General features: G+C 39.9%; 1 protein-coding gene, 1 long non-coding RNA gene and 1 pseudogene across 4 annotated transcripts in view; all 3 read left to right on the top strand.

The window, feature by feature from the left end:
- The window catches only part of LOC146490431 (uncharacterized), a 112800-nt gene that overhangs the window by 19559 nt on the left and 70535 nt on the right, over positions 1-22706 (top strand). The window lies entirely within an intron of this gene.
- Positions 1867-11281, top strand: LOC146490433 (uncharacterized; annotated as a pseudogene). Its single transcript, XR_014872750.1, has 2 exons — positions 1867-1982; positions 9192-11281. The product of XR_014872750.1 is annotated as an uncharacterized LOC146490433 (transcript).
- On the top strand, positions 11300-13201 carry LOC146490434 (uncharacterized). Its single transcript, XM_085153221.1, has 3 exons — positions 11300-11516; positions 11841-11928; positions 12013-13201. The coding sequence occupies exons 1-3, from the start codon at positions 11300-11302 to the stop codon at positions 12593-12595; spliced, it is 888 nt and encodes a 295-aa protein (XP_085009347.1). The 3' UTR covers positions 12596-13201.

Below are 22706 nucleotides of genomic sequence, written 5' to 3' on the forward strand. Positions count from 1 at the left end.
CCAAGGTAAATACTGAAGGTTTGATAAGTTATCATCAATGGTTATTTTAGTTGCTTTCTATACTTGTCCTAAACTGTATAAGGGTGAGAGGCATATAACATCCTTAGCTAGCAGGTGAAACTGGGTTAATTTACTGTCATTGTCTTTGGCAAACATAATTAAAAGTTACTCACAAAACTCCTACTGCCTATATTCTACTTAGTAAAGTACATTTTATCTTATCTTATTCTGTTTCCATAGCACCAATATCTATACAGTTTGTGAATTTACATAATATAATGTACACCGCGTTTTTTTTCTCCCTTTGTGCATCTGCAACCAGGTATTTTTAATTAATTCAAAAAGTAATGATTTTTTTATTTTTTAGTACTGTGCTTTAGTGGATTCCCGCTCAGGTAATGCAGCCATTATGCACTACTCAGTAAACAAAATGGCAGTTAGTCATACAGTACCACGTGACATACATGTGCAATGTTGCAAGCTCACTTTATAGGGGTGTAAAATATGAGATGATTGTTTAAATTACTGCAGTAGATGCCTGCAGCTTAAATGTTTCATGATCTGAACGTGAACCTACCGGTCACGGCTATGGTAATGTTACCAGATATGCATTTATGGTGTGCAAAAAGAAGGGGGGGGGGGGGGAGAGAAACACAGCTTTTTCAGCTTAAACACAGCCTGGATCACTCTCTTAGGCTACGTCCACACGTACATGAGTAATTTTGAAAACGGACATTTTCTGTTTTCGTTTAAAAAAATGTGTAAACGTGTAAAAGCCAAAAACGAAGGAAAACGCTGCTAGGAACATGCCAAAACAGCAGGTGGCGATATATTCCTAACGTGTGGAAATGTTGGCCAATCAGAAGTCATGAAGCCTCGGTGGGAAAGAATAAACAAAGATGGAGTCCTATGTGTGGAGGGACAGTAACTGTGTATATGTAAGCATTGAAACACTGCATAGAGTAAAATTAACAGTAATGGTATTTTGTCTAAGTCCGCCATTGTAGAAATTCATTTCACCGAAGCAATAACCTGGGGCAAGGTGTGACGTCAAAAAAGGCACAGACCTTTGATGCAGAGTTTCCTCTGTTTCCCTACATCCACACCTAAAGGCAAAAACTGAGTTTTCGAAAATCTCCACCCTGGCATGTGTTTCAAAAAAGTCTCAGCTTTCAGTAACCGAAAATGCCGTTTACGTGTGGACGAAAGGTGAAAACGCACAGAAAAATCTGCGTTTTCAAAAATACCCGTGTATGTGTGGACGTAGCCTTAGATACTGTGCTGTTCCATCTAGTTATTGGTTACTGAAAAATGTTTGGCCAAGGCAGTTATTAATTTAATAAGTAAGTGCAGCTGTTCAGATCAGATGGTGATGTAGGAATATACAGAACATGTTACTATAGCTGAATGCTGTGTAAAACACTAGTATTAAATCTAACTTCCGTTGATGGCTTAATTAACTATTTAATAAATTAAGTCTTTCACTGAATATCCCCCTATGCATAGTTAAGTAGTCTATGTAGCAGTCTACTGCAGGATGTCCAAAGTGCAGCCTGCAGGTCATATGTGCCCCCCTAAGTGATTTTGTGTCATTCAACAGCAAATGAAACATGTTAAAATTTTATAGTGCTTGTACAGCACACAGTTGCTGAAGATAGACAATTAATAATATTTTTATGTTCAGATTTGTTCTGGGATATGTCACCATTTATATATATCTTCCTGTGACTTTAAAGCCTGTCAGCTAGTTAGGTACATTTTTGCACTGCCAGTGTTTGCTGTTGGAGTTGATCAGTTTACCATATAAACACTTGCAGTGCATTTCAAACTTATAATTACACTGTTCATTTTGTGCATTATCTCTTATATTGAATTATCCTGGAAAAAATGGAAATGTTTGCAACTTTTTCTTTCTCATGTACTTTCTTTTATTTCCTTATGACATTTAGATTCTTTGGGATCTCAAACACCATCTTTGACATGTAAGTCATTTTCATATTAATTCAGTAAAATCATAATTCACGTCGGCAGTAATGACACCCGGTTACGCCAATCGGAGGTCACTAAAATCACTATTGAATCGGTGTGCAACTTTGCCAAAACAATGTCGGACTCTGTAGTTTTCTCTGGTCCCCTCCCCAATCAGACCAGGAGTGACATGTTTAGCTGCATGTTCTCCTTAAATTGCTGGCTGTCTGAGTGGTGTCCCAGAAATGATGTGGGCTTCATAGATAATTGGCAAACCTTCTGGAGGAAACCTGGTCTTGTTAGGAGAGACGGCATCCATCCCACTTTGGATGGAGCAGCTCTCATTTCTAGAAATATCGACAAATTTATTAAACCCCTCAAAATATGACTATCCAGAGTTGGGACCAGGAAGCAGAGTTGCAGTCTTACACGCCTCTCTGCAGCTTCTCTCCTCCTGCTACCCCCCCAAAAACCCATCTCCATAGAGACTATGTCTGCTTCCAAAAAGACAAAAAACAAACTAAAAACCAGCAACAAACAACTTAAACATTTACAAAGAAAGAACAATACAGTATCCACATCTGAACCAAAGAGTAAAACAGTGAAATGTGGATTATTAAATATTAGGTCTCTCTCCTCCAAGTCTCTGTTAGTACATGACTTAATAATTGATCAACAAATTGATTTACTCTGCCTTACAGAAACCTGGTTGCAGCAGGATGATTATGTTAGTTTAAATTAATCAACACCCCCGAGTCATTCTAACTACCAGAAATCTCGAAGCACAGGTCGAGGGGGCGGTGTGGCAGCAATTTTTCACACCAGTCTATTAATTAATGAAAGACCAAGACAGACTTTTAATTCATTTGAAAGCCTGATGCTTAACATTGTCCACCCCAGCTGTGAAACTCAAAAACCAGTCTTACTTGTTATAATCTATCGTCCACCTGGGCCTTACACAGAGTTTCTGTCTGATTTCTCAGACTTTATATCTAATTTAGTTCTGAGCTCAGATAAAATAATTATTGTGGGTGATTTTAACATCCATGTTGATGCTAAAAATGACAGCATCAACATGGCATTTAATCTGTTGTTAGACTCAATTGGTTTCTCTCACAATGTAAAAGAACCCACCCACCACTTTAATCACACTCTAGATCTTGTTTTAACATATGGCATAGAAACGGAAGATTTAACAGTGTTTCCTGAAAACCCTCTCCTGTCTGATCATTTCTTGATAACATTTACATTTACAATAATTGATTACGCAGCAGTGGAGAGTGGACTTTATCAAAGTAGATGTCTTTCTGAAAGCGCTGTAACTAAGTTTAAGAATATAATCCAGCCACTGTTATCATCGTCAATGCCCTGTACCAACACAGAGCAGAGCAGCTATCTGAACGCTACCCCAACAGAGGTCGATTATCTTGTTAATAATTTCACCTCCTCACTACGTACGACTCTGGATACTGTAGCTCCAGTGAAAACTAAGGTCTCCAATCAGAAGTACCTGACCCCGTGGTATAATTCTCAAACACGTACCCTAAAGCAGATGACTCGTAATCTGGAGAGGAAATGGCGTGTCACAAATTTAGAGGATCATCATTTAGCCTGGAGAAATAGTTTGTTGCTTTAAAAGAAAGCCCTGCGCAAAGCCAGAACAGCTTACTACTCATCACTGATTGAAGAAAATAAGAACAACCCCAGGTTTCTCTTCAGCACTGTAGCCAGGCTGACAAAAAGTCAGAGCTCTTTTGAGCAAACCATCCCTTTAACGTTAACTAGTGATGACTTCATGAACTTCTTCACAAATAAAATTTTTATCATTAGAGAAAAAATTACCAATAATCATCCCACAGATGTAATATTATCTACAGCTACTCTTAGTACCATTGATGTTAAGTTAGACTCTTTTTCTCCAATCGATCTTTCTGAGTTAACTTCAATAATTACTTCCTCCAAACCATCAACGTGTCTTTTAGACCCCATTCCTACAAAACTGCTCAAAGAAGTCCTGCCATTGATTAATTCTTCGATCTTATATATGATCAACCTATCTCTAATAATCGGCTATGTACCACAGGCCTTCAAGGTGGCTGCAGTTAAACCTTTACTCAAAAAGCCATCTCTAGACCCAGCAGTCTTAGCTAATTATAGGCCAATCTCCAACCTTCCTTTCATATCAAAAATCCTTGAAAGAGTAGTTGTCAAACAGCTAACAGATCATCTGCAGAGGAATGGTTTATTTGAAGAGTTTCAGTCAGGTTTCAGAGTTCATCACAGCACAGAAACAGCTTTAGTGAAGGTTACAAATGATCTTCTTATGGCCTCTGACAGTGGACTCATCTCTGTGCTTGTCCTGCTAGACCTTAGTGCAGCATTTGATACTGTTGACCATAATATCCTATTAGAGCGATTAGAACATGCTGTAGGTATTACAGGTACTGTGCTGCAGTGGTTTGTATCATATCTATCTAATAGACTCCAATTTGTGCATGTAAATGGAGAGTCCTCTTCACACACTGAGGTTAATTATGGAGTTCCACAGGGTTCAGTGCTAGGACCAATTCTGTTTACATTATACATGCTTCCCCTAGGCAGCATCATTAGAAGACATAGCATACATTTTCACTGCTATGCAGATGACACCCAGCTCTATCTGTCCATGAAGCCAGATAACACACACCAATTAGTTAAACTGCAGGAATGTCTTAAAGACATAAAGACTTGGATGGCCACTAACTTTCTGCTTCTTAATTCAGATAAAACTGAGGTTATTGTACTCGGTGCTGAAAAGCTTAGAAATATGGTATCTAACCAGATTCTTACTCTGGATGGCATTACCTTGGCCTCTAGTAACACTGTGAGGAACCTTGGAGTCATTTTTGACCAGGATATGTCCTTCAACGCACATATTAAACAAATATGTAAGACTGCGTTCTTCCATTTGCGCAACATCTCTAAAATTAGAAATGTCCTGTCTCAGAGTGACGCTGAAAAACTAGTTCATGCATTTATTACTTCCAGGCTGGACTACTGCAATTCATTATTATCAGGATGTCCAAAAACTCACTGAAAAGCCTTCAGTTAATCCAAAATGCTGCAGCAAGAGTACTGACAGGGACTAGAAAGAGAGAGCATATTTCTCCTGTTTTGGCTTCCCTTCATTGGCTTCCTGTTAAATCCAGAATTGAATTCAAAATCCTGCTCCTCACATACAAGGTCTTAAATAATCAGGCCCCATCTTATCTTAATGACCTTGTAGTACCATATTACCCTATTAGAGCACTTCGCTCCCACTCTGCAGGCCTACTTGTTGTTCCTAGAGTATTTAAAAGTAGAATGGGAGGGAGAGCCTTCAGTTTTCAGGCCCCTCTTCTGTGGAACCAGCTTCCAGTTTGGATTCGGGAGACAGACACTATCTCTACTTTTAAGATTAGGCTTAAAACTTTTCTTTTTGCTAAAGCATATAGTTAGGGCTGGACCAGGTGACCCTGAATCCTCCCTTAGTTATGCTGCAATAGATGTAGGCTGCCGGGGGATTCCCATGATGCATTGAGTTTTTCCTTTCCAGTCACCTTTCTCACACACTATGTATTAACAGACCTCTCTGTATTGAATCATATCTGTTATTAACCTCTGTCTCTCTTCCACAGCATGTCTTTATCCTGTCTTCCTTCTCTCACCCCAACCGGTCGCAGCAGATGGCCGCCCCTCCCTGAGCCTGGTTCTGCCGGAGGTTTCTTCCTGTTAAAAGGGAGTTTTTCCTTCCCACTGTCGCCAAAGTGCTTGCTCATAGGGGGTCATATGATTGTTGGGTTTTTCTCTGTATCTATGAAGCGCCTTGAGGCGACATTTGTTGTGATTTGGCGCTATATAAATAAAATTGAATTGAATTGAAATTGAATTGTATTACTTATTAGCCATATTCAATAGCTTTCACGGATTATTTTGAAAAGTGATGGTTAATGGAACATCTGTGAAAGGACTGCATTACTATTTTTTTTCTTCTTCTGGTAATCGGTATAAATGTTTATTTAGCTGCAGGAGTCAATAACCAATTTCATAATTAGACATGTATTGAAATTTCAATGTTTTGTGCTAACATAATGCCAACAGTGCTCTCTTCACATGTCCCACAACTCTGACAGTTTTGCTCTTCCCCTCACAATTGGAGTTCTCTCTGAGCTGCTGCTGTCAGGTGCATCAAACATTTTACATTCCCTTGTTATTCTAATCTCTATCTGAGTTTAGGACTCCAAACATTCACACCTGCTGTCAGTAACCAGACATCACAGGACTGTAAGTAGTGCAGCACATTAAGGTGAATTGAATTGAAATCTATACTTTATAGGAAGGTTTTTACTGATAAAAGTGGTAATAAACATGGTAACCAATAAAAATGCAGGCTTGCCGATTTAAAAAAAAAAAAAGAGAGAAATTACTCCTGTAATCTCTAACAGTTTTTTTAACAGCAGGTGTGAGCATCCACAGTCGTTAAGTTTTGGTAAAGATTTAAAAATAACATAACATTAAACATTAAATAAGTTTGATGGTGTTGACAGCAGCAGCTCAGTGTTAATCAGCTGATGGTGAGGGGAGCAGGAAAGCGTTTTTCGTCATAGTTGTTGGAGTTGTTTAAGATGCTGGTATTCATAGGAAAAAAATTAACTGAGTTGTTTTCCATTCTATAGAAATTGTGTATCTACTTTTTAATAAGTGTTTCTGTTGATGTTCTTAATTATCATGTATTACAGATTTTATTTTTAAGCAACAACATTTTAGCATGCAATCAGAGCATGCCTTACAGTACAGTTTTGTAAGCTGTGCACACAAAAATAGACTGTTATTTTACAAAATTGATCATTCAGCAAATGTAAATCACTGCAGATTTTTTGTTTTAGGTGCACTGTATGGGCTCAAAATGTGGTCATAAATATTTTGTACTTGTAAATCAGGATTTGTATGTGTAAAAATAATTTGTGTGTGTGTAAAAAAGATTTGTGTGTGGCCAAAAACCCCCTGCACGTTACAAGTACGAATTTTGACCCTATTTTTCTTCCTTTCATCTGATTGCTCAATGTCATGTCAATCACAAATGTAACAATCCAATCAGAAAACAGATGGGTTTGGCTGTCGGAGGGGAGCTTTTTTGAACTTCAGGTCCTTGAAGGGTAATACAGTTTGAAGCTGGAGGATCTCTATATAAATATCTGATAGCAGCTAGGTCCCCTAACTTTCAGCAGCTGTTGAAAGGATAAAGTTGTGGTATATCAGTGGTTAGAAATACCATTATTACTTTAGGATTAGTTTAACACAAAGTCAGGGCTGACCTGGGACCATTGCTGTGAGTCACAGTGCGCAGCATAAAAGTCCTTTCACATCGGACGCAGGATGTGCTGCTAATGCTAACTGCTAACTAAAAGCTAAGGATCCAGAATTTCTTGCGCTGGCTGCTGAACTCTGTGGGTTTTTGAAGCAGCTCTACCTGTACTAGATGCACCTGCTCCTTGTCGTTTCTATCTCTGACTTTATGTCCTCTACAAGAGTTTTTTTTTTTTTGCTAGTTCTTCAAATGTTCAATAAAAACATGTATGCTAATTCATAACGAAGAAAGCTTTGTAATGAAGACTGTAATTTCCAAAACTCTGCCTTCCCCACACACAAATCTTTTTTACGCACACACAAATTCTTTTTACACATACAAATCTTTTTTACGCACACACACAAATCGTTTTTACACATACAAATCCTGATTTACAAGTACAAAACTGATTTACAAGTACAACATATTTATGACCACATTTTGAGCCCATAGCACTGTAACAGCTAGAAGGAACTCGTCAAAATTAAAGGCAGAATAGGGAAATACATGGAAATAACCATTTTCCTACAAGCACATCAGCAAAGTTAAATTGGTATACTTGATAACTGTTGTTATAAGTATCACATGAATATGAATCCCCACAATTATAGATTTTAATTGGAAAGCAACATGCAGATGTACAGGAGGACTATAAACAGCAATTTCTATCACATACAACTCTTTGAGAAAATACCAGCAACAGTGATAATTTATCACTTGCTGATTTATACATTTTACAGTGTAGATTGATGGAAAATCTCCACTCTGGCTGAAATGTTTTTTACAAACAATGTTTACACATACAGTGGCTTGCAAAAGTATTCGGCCCCCTTGAACTTTTCCACATTTTGTCACATTACAGCCACAAACATGAATCAATTTTATTGGAATCCCACGTGAAAGACCAATAGTGGGGATGGTGTGTTCAGAGTGTGTGCAGTGTTATTTTTCTGCCACACATAGCGTTTTGCATTTTGGCCCAAAAGTTCAATTTTTGGTCTCATCTGACCAGAGCATCTTCTTCCACATGTTTGTTGTGTCCCCCACATGGCTTGTGGCAAACTGCAAATGGGACTTCTTATGATTTTCTTTTAACAATGGCTTTCTTCTTGCCACTCTTCCATAAAGGCCAACTTTGTGCAGTGCACGACTAATAGTTGTCCTATGGACAGATTCCCCCACCTGAGCTATAGATCTCTGCAGCTCATCCAGAGTCACCATGGGCCTCTTGGCTGCATTTCTCTCTTTCTCTGCAGCGCCCTCCTTGTTCGGCCTGTGAGTTTAGGTGGACGGCCTTGTCTTGGTAGGTTTACAGTTGTGCCATACTCCTTCCATTTCTGAATGATGGCTTGAACAGTGCTCCGTGGGATGTTGCTGTCTGGTGTGTTCTTTGAACTTCATGGTGTTGTTGCTCCCAATATTCTCTTAGACAACCTCTGAGGCCGTCACAGAGCAGCTGTACTGACATTAGATCACAGGTGCACTCTATTTAGTCATTAGCACTCATCAGGCAATGTCTATGGGCAACTGACTGCACTCAGACCAAAGGGGGCTGAATAATTACACACACCCCACTTTGCAGTTATCTATTTGTAAAAAATGTTTGGAATCATGTATGATTTCCGTTCCACTTCTCACGTGTACACCACTTTGTGTTGGTCTTTCACGTGGAATTCCAATAAAATTGATTCCTGCTTGTGGCTGTAATGTGACAAAATGTGGTAAAGTTCAAGGGGGGCGAATACTTTTGCAAGCCACTGTATTCCTCTTCAGAATATCTTCTGCAATTTTTTGGATTGCCGTATGTGTGAAAATGGCTCACACTTCTATTCTGCACACAATCTTCTGTGTATTTTAGTGAAATGGATTACCTTCTTGACAAATCACGGACGAGGAGAAGGAGAATTAAAGTTAGAGTTCAGCAGCATTTACAGAGCCTTGCTTTAGATGCTGTGGAACTTGCAGAGAAGGCTGTGGACCAGGCTTTGCAATACACTGAAGATGTGGCGAACAAACATTCGACTGTGGATGAAGCAGTGGAAAATATTGAAGATATAGAAAATAAAGATGAGACTATCAACAAGGCAGAGGACAATGTAGAGGAATATTCGAGTAACAGCTTGGATGAAGATTTACCTCTGGATTTTAATAGTAATGACTTTTACATGGATAGTGAAGCGGATGACGAACAAAACTGTGACTTTCCTGATGGGGAGTCAAACTCTGATGCTAAGAGGAAACTTGCTGAATGGGCAGCAAACCGAAATGTGTCTCATTCTGTGTTGTCAGAGCTCTTAACCATACTTTTGGAGCTTGGTCTAGATTTGCCAAAGGATCCCAGAACTTTGCTCAGTACATTAAAAGACTGTGAAGTGAAACAGATTGGCAGGGGAAGTTACTACCATTTTGGTCTTGAAAGTGCAGTATTGTCAGAACTGAAAATGATAAATCAACATGAACTGAAAACTGATACATTAACCATTCGTGTTAATGTTGATGGTTTGCCTCTCTTTAAGAGCTCTTATATGCAACTGTGGCCTATTTTAGGTAAGATAGTTGAACTGCCACAAGCAAATGTTTTCATGATAGGTATATATGCTGGTCCCTGCAAACCTGAGTCGATGAACGACTACATGCATGATTTTATAGAAGATGTAAAAAAGGTCACAAAAACTGGTATTGTTTTTAATGGAAAACACTTCAGTGTACCCCTTCCAGATGCTTTTATCTGTGACACCCCAGCTAGAGCTTATTTAAAATGCATCAAAGGTCATGGTGGCTACAGTTCTTGTGAGCGCTGTACACAGTATGGTGTTTATGTTGATGGGAAAGTTATTTTTCCAGATATGGATTCAAGTCTCAGATCAGATTCTCAGTTTGAAGAAATGTTAGATGAAGATCACCACAACTCCAAATCACCTCTTCAAGAGCTAGGCATTGGCATGGTTTCAGCCTTTCCCTTAGACTATATGCATTTAATTTGCTTGGGTATTGTACGTAAATTACTTGCCCTGTGGATTAAGGGACCATTGCAGTGTCGGGTTCCTTCTTCTACTCTGTCTGCCATTTCTGATCACTTAAAACAGTGTAGGCAAAGTCTGCCATGCACGTTTTCCAGAAAGCCACAGTCCCTAATGGAGTACAGACAATGGAAAGCTACGGAATTAAGACAATTTTTGTTGTATACTGGACCAGTTGTGCTTTTCCAGAAACTGTGCAATCCACAGTACAAGAACTTCCTGGTTTTGTCATCTGCTATGAGGATACTTTTGTCTCCTTTGTGTAAAGAGTACTGTTATTATGCAAAAAATTTATTAAGATGCTTTGTTGCCAACTTTGCTAAGATTTATGGGACTAAATTCTTAGTTAACAATACACACAGTCTTTTGCACCTAGCAGATGATGCTAAAAAGTATGGCCCTCTGGATTTGGTTTCATGTTTTCCATTTGAGAATTATTTGGGACAGTTAAAAAAGATGGTGAGAAGACCACAGGATCCTGTACAGCAAATTGTCAGACGAGTTTGTGAAAAGCAATTGTATGCTCACAGGTCTTGCAAAATGCCAGAGGGTGTACTCACACAACCACATACATCTGGACCTATGATGACTGAATTTTTGGTCCATCATTCTTTTCAGTACAAGATGTACAGACATGGAAATCAAATAATCTCCACCTCCAATGGAACAAATTGTTTTGATCTTGAAGGCAAAGTTGCAGTTGTGCAGAACATTGTGCTGTTCATCGGAGAAATACATGTTTTGTATGAACTGTTTGAGACTGGAACAGCGTATTTTAACTACCCTATTGATTCAACATCTCTGGGTGTACATTTGTTGTCAAAACTGTCATCTTGCTAGTGCTCCTGTAACTAAATTTACAAAACCAATTATTTTGTTACCTTTTCGTAATGCATTTGTAGCTTTGCCTCAGCTACACAGCATGTAACTTAATGGCGTTTACAGGATGTCTTCATTCAGTGTGGTCGAGTTTGTGGATGAAGTTGACTCTGATGGCTGCAAGAAGGTAGACATCATTCCATCAGAGTGGTTCCATGACGCAGAGAGAAAATTATGCTGGTGGCCTCCTGCCTCATTAGTGAATGTGACAAAGGCTGTAAAGGAAGGAACACCACCAACCAGCAACTGGATACTCTGCAATGTCCGTGTCATGGGAAATGCAGGTAAGTTTGACTTTATTTGTACACTACATCTGTATTTCCTTTTCTTTAAAAGTTTATACATGAACATTTTATTTTACTTGGAGGCTTTTGAAAATGTAAGGCCCTGTATTATTGTATGTTTCTGTTCTGTGTCCTGTGTACTGTTTGTTTGTATATGTGTCTTTCTGGCTGCTGTTACAACCAAATTTCCCCTTGTGGGACAATTAAAGGATTATTCTGTTCTATTCTACTGGAAACAGTTTTTTCATTGTCATTGTTTTTGCAGATTTATTTCTTCTTTACATTTTATCTTACATGTTGTATTCTGTACAATTTATGTTATAGCAACTTATGCAAATGCCAGGGCAAAGTTGCATCAAGCAGAGTATTCATCAGATTTGACGGACAATGAGAATGGCATAAGAAAAAGAAAGTAAGTGGTACTAGCATACAAACAAGATGAAGTTTATTTTCTTCTGAAACAGTGTCATAAATGTTCTGTGCTTAACCTTTCTAGGCCAAGTGTTAAACTGATGAAGAATCAACTGAGCAGCCACACTGAATCAAGTGAGCCTTCTGATTCAGATGAAGAACTTCCACCCACACCTCCAGAACAACTCCTTAAGCGACCCTCTGGAAAAAACAATAGTGTAGTCGCCAGCCCCGCTGCCCGGAGTGTCTCCAGCCCCGCTGCCCAGAGTGCCGCCAGCCCCGCTGCCCGAAGTGCCGCCAGCCCCGCTGCCCGGAGTGCCGCCAGCCACGCTGCCCGGAGTGCCGCCAGCCCCACTTGTGAAGCCATGTTCTCGAAAGTACTTGCCATTTTAGAGGAAGTGAAGGAGACTCAACTGGTTCATAGCAAGATGTTAAATGCCTTGCTGAAGCAGAAAAATGGTTCAGTTACGGAGGTCCCTGAAGGGGTTGTTTTACCTCTTAAAACCCAAGACGATGTTGAGGCTCTTAATGGAAAACTGGAGGACTCCAGTCTCATGTCTGCTGTAGTAAGTTTTTTTTTTCCTCCCCATTCTGCTTGCCACTGTTCTTTATACAGTAGTCAGAAAACATTCTTTGATATGTTTTCTGAAAGACATTCTCCTTCATGATTTTTTTTGTATACAGCACAATTGGTTTCATTTAACACAGCAAGTCTTACTGGTCCTGAGGCAGCAAAGCACGCCAGAGACCATCACATCTGCTACCATGTCTTTCTGTTGCTATGATTTTTTTTTTCTGAGATGTTACTTTTATACCACATGTTTACCTTCCAGAAAGTTACATTTTTTTATTCTAATGAAGCATTTGGTTCTGACTTTGATAACGGATAGATTTCTTATTTTTGTTCTGCTATGATAGTTTATGCAAATTCTGGCCAGTTCCTATTTATTTTAACCCTTTAGCCCCCAACCCGTCGCCGATGACAGGTTTTTCCAACCTGTCTCTTCCAACCAGAGCTCTACCAGGGGCCCAACACGGCTGGACTTATTTAGAAGAAAAGAGATGCCCAAAAGCAAACCACAGGGCCAAAGGTCACAAAATTGTTTTCGTTCTGTTTTACAATTAATAATTCAAATTGCCTATTCTAAATCTTTTATTCATGTACATTATGAGTGCCTTTTTCAGTTAAAAAAAACTGTAAAATTTCAAGTTTGTTTTTTGCCCTTTTCTGTTATTAATCCCCGATTACACTCTTATAGTATACTGTAGAGAAAAAAAACTACCACATGTGGAAAGTAGAAGTAATCCTGAAAAAAGGGATAAAAGCACACACTCTCACAGTTGATTTTATGACACTTTTACAGCTAAATCAACAAAATATTCACAGGTGTCCTGCTTAACATTATGGATAAATGATAAAGGGGTAAGGAATAGGGGTGGGTTTTGATTATAGATTTATCAAATAAAACCCATTTTAGTTTGGAGAAAGTACATGAGAGCAGGCACACGCATTCTGCACAAAGATGTAAACACAAAGCGCGGACCCGCCGACGGATCAGAATCAGTGAGATGTGGCCTTTCTCAGCCGACGGCACTTTGTGTTTTTTGTGTTAGATTCTGAAGCTGCAGGTTTTATCTTTCTCCAAACAATATTGACTGAACCAACAGCAAAAGAAGATCCAAACTACACTGAAAATTCCGCTTCACGTAAACATCGTCATGAATTCCCTCTTACTTGGTTACTCTACTCTACTCTTCCCTCTTACTTGGTTACTACCCTCTTACTCGCTTGGTTTTGGTTTTCCACCATGGTGGTGGTTTCCAACCATGGTGGTTTTCCACCACAGTAAAATCACACTTCACGCAGAGCTCGCTGTCTCTCTCTCACTCTCTCTCAGTGTACTTCAAGAACCGTTTCCCATCTAAAAATCTGTTTTCTGCATTTACAGTGCTGTCGCTTATTTTTTTCCCTTTCACTTTGTCAGGGTTCCTGGGTCATCGACCCAGTGCTTTCAGTTTTGTTCATGTTCAGTTTATTTTGCCACTGCCTGTTTCACTTCCTGTTTGTATCTGTGTCAGCTCGTCTCGTGCCATTAGCCAGATTATGTTCAGCTGTGTACTCACCGGTCTCTCATTATCATCCTCATCAGTCTGTGTATTTAAGTCTTCTGTTTCTACTCGTTCTTGGTCATGTCATTGATGTTATGTTGTTGTTTCCGCCTGTGTTCGGTCAGCCATTCAGTCCGTCCTTCATTCATTCAGTCAGTCGTCCAGCCAGCCATTTCCTACCTCTGTTCTGTGTGTTCACTCCATCGACAATAAATCACCCAGCTTCACCTACCTGCGAGTCCTGCGTTTGGGTTCCTTCTTCCTCGCCTCCACTCCGCGACCCCTGACACACTTACGAAGAAAAAGCCTTTCTGCCTTTCAATAGGCTGCTGAACAAATTTAAACTTTTTAAAATTATGCAAAATTGCAAAATGTCTCTAATAAAACCTTTGTAACTTTGCTCTGCTTCACTTTAGCAGCATCAGGTAATGTTCAGATGTTGATTAATTATTTTCTTTCATTTTTGATCTACTGCAGAATATTTTTAAGGTCATCTGCTATAAAATCCCAGGCCAGAAAATCGGCTTCATGTTTTTCTGTGTTTTATCCTCAGTTACTTTGATACAAAGGCATCTGCTGTGATGCTTACACTTTTGATAAAGTCTCACAAGTGTCAGCTTTCTTTTCTAGATATAAAAATATGGAAATGTACTGATACGTGATCAGGTGATAGTATTTATGACTATCTGAGACAAAAGTTCTCTGAATCGAATCGATTTGGGACCTTGTGAATCGGAATTGAATCGACTCTAGAAATCTAGAACCCAGCCCTATTAAGGAACTTCAATTCAATTTTTAACAGTTTAGCTTGTGTTACTACCATATTTTTTTATATATATATATTTTTTTATCTCCACACAATTAACATTAAGTAATATGTAAAGCGTCCATTTATCCTCCATTCCTGGTCCATTATCTTAAGCTTAGGCTGCTCCCCCCTGCGACCCAATCCGGTACTAAGTAGAGAGGCCCAGACTAATCTCTCTCCAGTCACTTGGCCCTACTCCTCCAGCGGAATCCCAAGGCATTTCCAGGCCAGCCGAGAAACATAGTCCCTCTAGTATGTCCTGGGTGTTCCTGACAGAGTCAGGCATTAGTGGCAATTATGTCAATACCACTTATTCTGGCTCAGAAAATAAACACCAATAGTCCTTTTTTTATTTATTTATTTTTTGGTTCTTTAGCCGTCAGAATTGTTGTCTGAAGGCCAACAAGGATACCCAATGGATTTATTTTGCCAAATGGATCATCATGGCATTGCCGTATTGGTCCATTTGATCGACCTTTGTTTTTATTATTTATTTTATTTTCAGTTGTTACAGACGGGACAGACATGAGTGAGGGATAGGAAAGGGAGAAAGAAAGAGGAAGGAAAAGAAAAACAGAAGGGGAGAGGGACAGTGAGAAAAGGGGGGAAGAAAAAATATCTCCGGGATCACCTGTTGAGAGAAAAAGAATAGAAAACAAGCAAAAAAAACAAAACAAAGCAACATACTATACACAACACCATCACATTAATCTAGCTAAGTGTAAAAAGCAGTAAATACTAAATATTGAATGTTGTTGTGCAGCACAGACAGCGCACAATGTGCTTTGAAGTAGCAACCAAGAAAGGTGTGATTTAAGTCTACGAACAGTGAACACCCATGTGCACACCTGTGTGGATCGGCGCGCTTGTATTCAAATGGTTTCCCCATGTAATGGTCTGCTAGAGGATGTAGAGAGCCATAGCCCTGTCCCCCAGGGCATGAAGCAGGCATGGAGGAGATCCAGGCCCCAGACATCCAGAGGCCCCAGAGTGCAAGAGCCCAAGGAGGACCACCGGAGGGGCATCCGTGCCACCTTCATGGGAAGGGCTGAGGATCCCCAGACGAGGGGTCACCCAGTAGCCACCGGGCAGAAGCTAGAGGGGGCTGCACCGGCGTGCCCGGAGGCCCGAGGGCCCCCCGCGCCCCGGAAGAGGCCTGACCAAGCAGCAGGCGCCAGGCCCCGCCAAGTAGCCACCGGGAGTGAGCTGGCACATGACCTGAGCGCCCAGCCCCAGACACCAAGAACCAACAATGCACCGACCCCTGAGGGCATCAGTCACCGGCAGGGAGTGTGGTGAGGGGAGATAGGCCTCCACACTTTGGAGGGCCTGGGAGTTCCCAGAGAGGTGGAGTCTAAGACCCGACCTGACATATAGACACAGACAAACAGGCACACACAGACACAGACATGCATTCCCACCCTCATGCACACATATACAAACACTCAGCACTCACCCAACGTAGGAATAAACCCGGACATGTAAATGGACATGTACACACAATCACACTCCCCAAACATACTCTATACCCCGGGTCCAGGTATCCTCACCCCCAGAGATGGAAACGGCACCCAGACCCAAGAGATGTTACCCTTCCCTCCGGGGTGGAGGCAAGCAGACCGCCCCAGGCTCCGCGGCAGCAGGGAGGCCAATCGGACAGCCAGCATCTCTTCCCAGCCCCCCCGCCCCGATGGCTAGCAGAGAACGGGGGAGTGTTAAGACCCCATACCTCCCTCCTCCCGCTCAAGTGTAGTGTTGCTGCGTGTTGCTCTAAAGTGTATTTAAAACAAGGGAGAGCATGGTGCTGCTGCCAGAGAGCAGCAGGTGTTAGCACGGCCCCTCCCGAGAACCCTCAATGTCTACATGGATTTAAAATTGAGAGGTGGGCACCGGCGCCAGAGGTAGGTTTGAATACACAGACCGTCTACTGGACACCGTTAACGTGCCCACCCTCAAGGCCCTATATATATATATATATATATATATATATATATATATATATATATATATGTATATGTGTGTGTGTTATGAGAGTGTAAGTAATGTGGATGTCTAAGTTGTGAGATAAAATTGAGGCACAGGTGGCCAGAAGAGGACAGAGGGGGGGGAATGTCTCCCCTGCACCCTGGTGACACACCCGCACCCCAAAGCCCTACCTGTGTGGGTGGGTGTGGTGGAGCGGGAAGAGGGAGGCAGCCGGGGATGGGGAGGAAAAGAAGGGAGGGGAGGGTGTCCCTCCCTAGGGTGTCCCTCCCTATGCAGTATTTTGTATTGTATTAATTGCAGATTGGGATTTTTAATCAATTTAAAGGTTTTTAAGCAAATCTGAGACCAGACGTTTTGGTCTAAGCTGACTGATATATCTGCTTCCCACTTTGCAATAGGAAGGGATATTGATTCATCTATTTTAGAAAGTGTTCTGTATATTTTAGATAATAGTTTGGGGGATTTAAGAGTAAGAAATTGAACCACACTTGGTGGTGTTTGTAATTCAACTTGACTGAGGTTAAATTTCTTTTTTACTATGGATTTAATTTGTTGATATTCTAAAAATCTTTTCTTGTTGATCCCATATTGTGTAACTAGTCTGTCAAATGGAATAAATTCTGTTCCCTCTAATATATGTTCTAAGTATTTAATTCCTTTACAACTCCATTCTGGGAAATTAATCATATTATTGTTTTGTAATATGTCAGGGTTATTCCAGATAGGTGTACGTTTGCATGGGATTAATGAAGACTCCGTTATTTTTAGAAACTCCCACCATGCTGTCAGAGAAAAGCTGATGTTGATGCTTTTAAAGCATTCATGTCTTTTGATGTTTGAGCTAATAAATGGTAGGTCTGAAATCTCTAGATCATTGCATAGTGCCTGTTCAACATCTAGCCAGGGCTCATCTAAGAGGGTACATTTTAACCATTCTGAGATGAACTGAAGCCTGTTGGCTAAGAAGTATTGGTGAAAATTAGGCAGATCTAATCCTCCTCTATCCTTGGTTCTTTGTAGCGTTTTTAAGCTGATGCGCGGGGGTTTATCTTTCCAAAGGAATTTAGAAATATGTGAATCCAGAGATCTGAACCAATCTTGTGATGGTTTGTTAGGGATCATTAAAAATAAGTAATTTATTTTTGGCAAGATCATCATTTTTATAGTGGCGACCCTTCCCATGAGTGATATGGGTAGAGATTTCCATCTAGTCAGATCGCCTTCTACTTTCTTTAGAAGTGGGATGTGGTTTAATTTAATTAAGTCTGAAAGCTTAGGAGAAACATTAATACCTAAATATTTAATATTTCCAGATTGTAGTGGGGCAGAAGATGAATTATGGAAGGAGCAGTTAATGGGAAGAACTGTAGATTTTGGCCAGTTAATTGAATAATCTGAAACTCTTGAAAACCAGTTTATTAGAGTAATTACCTCAGAGAGGTTGATTTGTGAGTTTTGCAGAAAAAGCAACACATCATCCGCATAGAGACTGATTTTATGTTCTACGTTATTACATTTTATGCCCTTAATTGTTGTAGCCTGTCTAAGTGCTGCTGCTAGAGGTTCGATAAAAATTGCAAAAAGTGAAGGGGAGAGTGGGCATCCCTGTCTGGTGCCCCTCAGGAGACAAAAGCTGGAGGATGTCTGGTCATTTGTTCTGATACGAGCTGTTGGGGAATTGTATAATATTCTTATCCAATTTATGAAAGAGTTTCCAAAACCAAATTTGTGTAAAGTTGCAAATAAAAATTTCCAGTTAACTCTGTCAAATGCTTTTTCTGCATCTAGAGATAATATTATGGTTTCAATGTTTTTATTGTATGAGTAGTCTATTAAATTAAGTAATCTACGAGTGTTTGTTGAGGAGTGCCGACCTTTTATGAAACCAGTTTGGTCAGGATGAATTAAGAGGGGGGTTATTTTCTCTAATCTCTTTGAGAGAGCTTTGCAGATTATTTTAAGGTCTACATTTATAAGGGATATTGGACGATAACTTGAGGGAAATAAAGGGTCTTTTCCTGGTTTTAGCAGGAGACTAATGTTAGCAGAATTCATATTTGGTGGTAGTCTGCCATTTTTCTTGATTTCCTGCAACATTCCATGGAATACTGGTGCCAAAATTGTCCAGAATTCTTTGTAGAATTCTGCAGGAAAGCCGTCTGGACCTGGAGCCTTATTATTGGGCATACTTATCAGGGCTTCCTGGAGTTCACCTGGCGTCAGTGGCGAATCCAGTGCCATTGCTTGACTGTCTAGTAATTTTGGAAGAGTTACGTTGTCAAGAAACAAATCAATTTCATTTTTAGACGGGTTTATTTGTGGTGAATATAAAGTTTCATAGAAATCCTAAAAATCTTGTTTATTCTTCCAGGGTCATATATTGTGTTCCCCGATAAATCTTTAGTAGCACATATAGTTGTTTTTTCTTTATTTATTTTTAACTGGTTTGCTAGAAATCGACCTGATTTGTTACTGTGTTCAAAATTCTGCAAGCGAAGTCTTTGTACAAGGAATTGTGTTTTTCTATTAATAATTTCATTTAATTCTAGTTTTGTTTTGCATATTTTGTTCATTATTTCTTGATCTTGGTGGAACGCGTAGGCTTCTTCTAAGGATTTGATAGTTTTTTCTAATTCCTGAATATTTTTGTTTTCTTCTTTCTTTTTGTGTGATGAGAAAGAAATTATTTTACCTCTCATCACAGCTTTTCCTGCTTCCCATAGAACAGAAGCAGATGTTCCGGGAGTGTCATTAAAGTCTAAATATGAAGTCCATTCCTTTTTAAAATATTTAATAAAGTCTTCATCTTTAAGTAGTGATGTGTTAAATCTCCAGTTTTTACTTGGCGTAGCATTATTCTTGTGTATTAGTGTTAAAGATACAGGAGCATGATCGCTGACAGCTATAGGGTGAATCTCAGTGTCTGAAATGTCACTCAGCAGTGAGCTGCTGACCAAAAAATAATCCAGACGAGAGTAGGAGTGATGAACATGTGAGAAGAAAGTATATTCCTTACTGTTGGGGTGAAGGGAGCGCCATGCATCGCAAAGGCCATAGTCGCTCATATACTGTTTGATTATATTTGTGGATTGCCAATTGCGCTGAGTTCCTGTTGTGTTGAGCCTATCCATTTCTTCATTTAGTCCAAGGTTGAGGTCGCCTCCAAGAATGAGTGTGCAATCAAGGTGTTCAGAGAGTGCACTAAAAAATCCGTGGAAGAATGAGGGTTCATCAACATTTGGACCATATATACTTACAATACATAGTTTTTTGTTCAATATTGATAGTTTAATAATTAGAAATCTACCCTCTGGATCTATAACTGTATCGAGTACTGTAAAATTAACATTTTTATGTATTAAAATTGCTACTCCTCTTTGTCTAGAATTATAACAAGCTGCAAACACATTAGGAAACTCAGGTGTTTTAAGTTCGTTTAAACCTGTAACAGGTCTGTGAGTTTCTTGTAATAAAACAACATCTGCCTGTAGTTTTTTAAGCTGGTTAAATATCTTTAACCTCTTTCCTCTGGTGCCAGCCCCATTTACATTCCATGTGACAAACCTCAGCATGCCCATAATTGTGTGTGTATGTCTAATGATGTAAGCTGGGTGTTTCGTTTAGACGGGTGGAGAAAATGTGGAAACATCACTTGTTTGTAAATAGAAAGAGAAAAAAGTGTGGTGATAGGCTCCATAAGTCTGACTATGTGTGTGACTATTCACTAATATGAACAAGCGTGGCTTGCGTATGTGTCCTGTAAGTCTGTGCTTGCTGTGAGGCTGTTGTAAATGTGCTGCCGTTGAGCGCATGTGTTTGCGTGATCGTGGTGTGAAAATATGGAGAAATAGAAGGTGTTGTTTGTAGGTGAGTGGGGAAGTAGGTGATCACAGCAGTGAAAGACAAGAGAAAGAAAGAAACCACATAAACTGTGAGCGACAACAAAAAAAAGAAAAGAAACGGAAACATTCCAATTAAAGTAATGACGGAGGGTGACGGTGTTATATCTGCTATGACATCATACTGATATTACTAGGTTAAACCCATGTTAAAGGAGAAAGTGTGAATGAATAAGAAAAGAGTGTAGCGGGTTCTTATCTGGAGTGCAGTCAATATAACCACGGTGTGGTGCCGGGGTCGCGGTAGAGCTGTCCGTCCACGTAGAGCCGGTCCACGGCGATGACAGCGCGGGAGCCTTTCTGCATGAAGCTACGTCGGACTGGGAACAGGACCTTGCGTCGTTCCAGGATTTCTTTGGGGAACTGGTCGTTCACGCTGAAGTCCGTTCCTTTCAGTTCCCTGCCGCGACTCTTCACCTGTTCCTTCTGTTTGAATTGATAAACACCAATAGTCCAATGAAAATAATAGTCCAGGTGCCAGATGTATAAAACATTCATTTATATTTTTTCTGTTTCCATCTATTGCCGGGTGTACTAAATTTTAGCAAGCTTCCTGTTATTTTGGGGGAAATTTGGGGTCCTATAAAAAGCTGCAGCTCTGCTTTCCTTTTGTCAACAATGAAAAAGAAAAAAAACTTTAAGAAAAAGAAACTTTTTTTGCCTCTCGTAGTAATGTGAGTGGTATTTTCTTTCTTTCCCCTTTTACTTTGGACTTAATAGTTGCCTCTGTTCCTTTTTTCCCCTTTGGTTGAGTTTCTTCTTTTGTGATTCTAGAATTGAGATCACCAAATAAAAGACCGTTTCTTTTATCCACCTTGATGAAAACTCTGTGTCTTCTTTGTGGTTCTATTCATCACCATGTGAAATTATTTGAGCTGCAAATGTTCAGACAGTTAAAGGAGCTCCTACATCCATTCATGACTGCAGAATGGAGTGGAAACAAGGATGATGGACAAGGGTTGAGTTTCATGAAGACTGGGGTGGGGGGTGGGGGGTGCCTATGCATTTGGCCCATGATGTGTGTCAATTCTTAATACATGAACACTTGTGAATGTATAGTTTGTGGATTTGCATTGGACTGCCTCTTCCACAGTACAATACAAACCAAATTCATCATAGTGTGGATAAAGATTCAAAATCACTACAATTTCAAACAAATCTATTATCAAAACAGTCCTGAAACTGCAGTTTCTGGTCCTTAGACGTCCAGCACCAGCAAGCAGTCAAATAGCAGCATGTACAACAGGAATCATGTAAAGATTTACACTGTCCATAAAAGAAATCCATAATGAATCCAAAAGTATCACTTATCACTTATTTTCCAACAAACAGCGTTGCTGGTACTTTCCCCCATATGAATGACAGCAGTCATCCACAGACAGGCACGTTTCCAAAATATACACATTTCGCTAATTCTGTTATTAAACACTTTGTTTGTTTTTAATTCTAGGAGTCTATCATATAATCTATCAACAGTTTCTTTCACCGTTTACCTGCTTATCACTGTTCAAATAAATGCTTTCACAGACAATCTGTGACCATGTTCCATCAATGCCCTGGTGACCTGTGTGCAGTCGTGTCAAAACATCTTTTTGTAATATCTTTGGAATAACTATACGCATACCTTTTAGGAGAAGTTCATTTTCAACAGTCAGGTCCCCTGCATGCTGGTGGTATGGGAAACATGGACCTGGTATTTTGAGTTTGTCCGGCCAGCCGTTCTTGCAGTAGAGTTTGATTTGTTTTAGTGTTTTGTCTTTGTCTTGCTGCTCTCTTATTTGTTGTAGTCTCTCCTCTGTTGCAGGAAGGCCTGAAATCACCTGATGTGCATACAGGTCCATTTCGTCTCTTAATGTCTCGTCACAAACAGTTCTTTCTGGTGCTCTGGACAGCACGTCTGCAGTTGCGATGTGTTTGCCTGGGACATGTGAGATGGTGAAAGAGTACCGCATTAATCTCATTCTCAGTCTTTGTACT

The sequence above is a fragment of the Neolamprologus multifasciatus genome, unplaced genomic scaffold (genome assembly GCF_963576455.1).
Source record: "Neolamprologus multifasciatus unplaced genomic scaffold, fNeoMul1.2 chr13_unloc_1, whole genome shotgun sequence".
Classification (NCBI taxonomy): domain Eukaryota; kingdom Metazoa; phylum Chordata; class Actinopteri; order Cichliformes; family Cichlidae; genus Neolamprologus; species Neolamprologus multifasciatus.